This window comes from Sorex fumeus, unplaced genomic scaffold, assembly GCF_029834395.1.
Source record: "Sorex fumeus unplaced genomic scaffold, SorFum_2.1 ptg000064l, whole genome shotgun sequence".
NCBI lineage: Eukaryota > Metazoa > Chordata > Mammalia > Eulipotyphla > Soricidae > Sorex > Sorex fumeus.
The window spans coordinates 1260412-1264290 of NW_026606121.1; the positions used below are offsets into that span (position 1 = coordinate 1260412).

At 41.6% G+C, this 3879-nt stretch overlaps 1 protein-coding gene across 1 annotated transcript; it reads right to left on the minus strand.

Annotated features, from left to right (window-relative positions):
• Positions 1–1110: 1110 nt before the first annotated feature.
• LOC130036637 (olfactory receptor 2AE1-like) lies at positions 1111–2055 on the minus strand. Its single transcript, XM_056128533.1, has one exon. It carries the CDS (start codon positions 2053–2055, stop codon positions 1111–1113), a length of 945 nt encoding a protein of 314 aa, XP_055984508.1.
• Between the last annotated feature and the right edge of the window lie 1824 nt (positions 2056–3879).

Here is a 3879-nt window from a genome sequence, read left to right on the forward strand (position 1 = left end):
ACGGAAGGACGGTGTTGTTGTTGTGTTGACCGAGACTTAAACCCGAAAGCTTTGTAACTACTTTCACGATGATTCAATAAATAAAATTGTAAAAAATTTTTAAAAAAGTAAGGTGGAGTTCAGGCCAATTCAATCAGCTAATCAGAGACTGAATTAATAGCAGTACTCCTACATAAAAAAATAAGAAATTATTCCTTGTGATGCCCAGGGGACCATATGGGATTCCTGGGATCAAATATGGGTATGCACAAGGAAAGCGCCCGCTCACTGTACTATCTCTCACCAAATCGTATATGTCTTTACCTAATCTCCAATATCATTTTGGAGGTGAGCGCCTTTGGGAGGTGATTAAGTCATCAGTAGAATTAGGGCTTTAGAAGGGGATTTTCTCATTCCTTCAACCATGAGAGAGATCTCCTTTTGAACTTGAGTTTGCCCTCATGAAACACAAAAACTCAGACTCAACTTTTGAAAAACATACCTAGAATTTTCTGCTTCACCTGTCTCTCAATATTTGTAAAAGCACTTGTAATAAAAGGAAATATCTGAAAACTCTAACTTGTGGTATGATTGCAGATTCATATATGTCTAAAGGGCTACAAAAAATGTGTGTGACCTTACCCCACGTTCTTTTGGGTTTTCCAACCTAACAAATCGTTTAGTTATAAAAACATGAGGCTAGAGCAATAGTACAGCAGGTAGGGCATCTGCTTTGCATGCAGTTGACTTGGGTTCAATCTCCAGCATCCCATATGGTCCCCTGAGGACCGCCAGGAGTAATCCCTGAGTGCAGAGCCAGGAGTCATACCTGAAAATTTTGGGTGTGACCCCAAAAGCAAAAAACAAAAAGAAGTAAAAACTTATTGTGCTTTATGCTGCCAATATAAAATACAAATTTAGTGTAATGGCACAAATAAATAACGTGGTAGCCTATGAGACTTAGATCCCCAAAACCAATATAATTCTTAGAATATAAGAATTGTGTATTTACCATATTACTTTTAAGCAACTGAAGAACATCTTGATTCTGAACTCTAAAAAGATGTTAAGGCTTATTCAGATTAATTGAGAATCTTATAGTATTATACTCTGTATGTAAGGCAATTACACCTAGAGTCTTTGAATGACCACATCTCTCCCCAGCACTCTCTTCACAGCCTTAGCCACATCCTTATTGCGGAGAGTATAAATCAGAGGATTCAAGGTCGGGGTGATGATGCTATATAACACAGAACCAACCTTGTCTTGCAGTGGAGTGCGCAGGGACCTGGGTCTCATATATGAGAAGATGCAGGCACCAAACCAGAGAGAAACCACAGTCAGGTGAGAGCTACAAGTGGCAAAGGCATTTCTCTTACTCCCAGCAGATCGCATCTGAATGATGCTGTGGAGAATGAAGCCATAGGAGGTAGAGACCAAGAGGATAGGGAAGAGGAGGAACAGGATGCCACTGATATAAACAGTCTTCTCATACTCAGTGATGTCTCTGCATACCAGTTTCACAACAGCAGGAAACTCACAGTAGAAGTGGTGGACTGTTCGAGACCCACAGAAAGGGAAGTGCATCAAGATCACAGTGTGAATTAATGAGTTCATGGATGCTCCCAGCCATGACATAACAGCCATCATCAGAGCCACCCTCCCATTCATGATAACCGCATAATGCAGTGGGTGACAGATGGCAACATAACGGTCATAGGACATGAGAGTCAGGAGAACACACTCAGCCCCTCCCACTGCCAAGTAGAGGAAGTGCTGGGTAGCACAGCCCACAAAGGAGATGGACTTCTTGCCTGACAGGTAGTTGGTAGCCATCTTGGGAACGGTGGTGGTGAGGAACATCAGGTCCATGAGGGAGAGCTGGCTGAGCAGGAAGTACATGGGGGTGTGCAGCCGGGGGTCAGCACAGATGAGGAGGATGGTCAGAAAGTTGCCACTCACAGAAGCAAGGGCGACCACCATGGTCAATGAGAAAAGAAAGACGTGGGTGAGGGAGTCATCAAAGAGCCCTTCGAGGATGAAGTCGGCCAGAGAGGACTGATTGCTCTGCTTCATCACCCTTCACAGTCCTGCGGACACAGGAAGTGAGCATGGATGAATATGAGAAAACCTGAGTTCAGTAACTTAACAATAAGCACCTTTTGATCTAAGAAAGAATTTTTGGAAAGAAAAATGTTCCACCTCTTCTCTCAATTCTAATTATTAAAATAACATTAATAAGGTTGGGGAGGTGGGAGGGCTACTGGGATCATTGGTGGTGGAGAATGGGCACTGGAAGAATGATGGGTACTCAATCATTGTATGACTTAAACCCAAGCACCAAAGTTTGTAAGTCTACAGCTATACCTCATGGCGTTTCACCAATAAATAAATAAATAAATAATATAACATCAATAAGAGAGATAGACCTTCAAACACATGAAATTCTGAAATGACACTATTCAGGGTCTATTTTTATTAACGCCTTTGTCTATTTTTATTAATGCCTTGGGCCACACCCAGAGATGCTCAGGCCTGACTCCTGACTTTGTGCTCATGATCATTCCTGTGAGACTCGGGCACCATATGAGGTACAGGGTTCTAAAGGCAGGTCAAGGGATGGAGCGATAGCATGGAGGGTAGGGACTTTGCCTTGCACGCAGTCAACACGGGTTCGATCCCTGGCATTCCATATAGTCCCCTGAGCACTTCCAGGAGTCATTCCTGGGTGAAAAGCCAGGAGTAACCCCTGAGCATTGCCTGGGGTGAGCCAAAATGGAAAACAAAATAAAATAAAATAAAAAATAAAATAAATAAAGGCAGGTCAGTCACAGGAAAAGTAGGCGTCCCATTGGCTACACTATGTCCCCATTCCCCTATGAACTATATACATAGTTTTAATCTTGAGTCACATCACCCACTGTGTTGGTGGACAATACAGGCTAGGTGCATGGAGTTTACTCTGGCAGTGCTCAGGACATCATGTTCTTTGCAGGTGGAACCTGGCATTCCCCGGCAAGTAAGCCATTACTTCTGCCCTTTGAGCCAAGATTATGGATTCAGCAAGTTCAAACTCAACAAGTCATACACACAATACATATGAGATCTCAACAAATTTCTTATCATTAAGCAAGAAATACAGAAGTACGTACTCACACACATATTAAAATGAATGCGTATCTGGGCACATAGACATTAACTTTCATATGTATTAAAATAATCAACAGACAAAATGTAATAGTTATATGCATTAATTCCTTTTGACAAGAATTACAGGGCCTGAGACTGGAGCAATAGCAGAGCTGGTTTGCTCTTTGCCTTGAACGAGGCTTACCCAGGTTCGATTCCCAGTATCCCATATAGTCCCCCAAGCACTACCAGGAGTAATTCCTAAGTGCAGGGTTAGGAGTAACCCCTGTGCATCACTGTGTGTGACCAAAAAATAAAAAAAGAAACGAATTACAGGGCCAGAGTGATAGTACAGCAAGTAGGGCATTTGCCTTGCACAGGACCAACCCTGGGTCCACCCCAGGCATCCCATATGGTCCCCTGAACACCACCAGGAGTAATTCCTGAGTGCAGAGCCAGGAGTAATACTGAACATCACTGAGTGTGACCCAAAAAGCCAAAAAAAAAAAATAAAAGAATTACATAAAGTACATAGCAAGTATTTTGATGTATCCTTAACCATAATAATTTTTAACATAAATTTAAAGTCAACCTTATATCTGAGTATTTAACCCATGAAACAAAAGAGGAGCACAAGTTAGATAGTTGCAGAATAAATCTCAACAAAGATAAATAAGAGATTTTATTTATGTCCTCTTATTGTTACTACCTATTATTGTTTTTTATTTACCTCTTCGGAAAATATTAATATGTTTGGAGTTTTAGACATGA

Coding starts and splice junctions, on each gene's coding strand:
- LOC130036637 (XM_056128533.1), bottom strand. CDS start 2,055: ATGAAGCAGAGCAATCAGTCCTCTCTGGCCGACTTCATCCTCGAAGGG.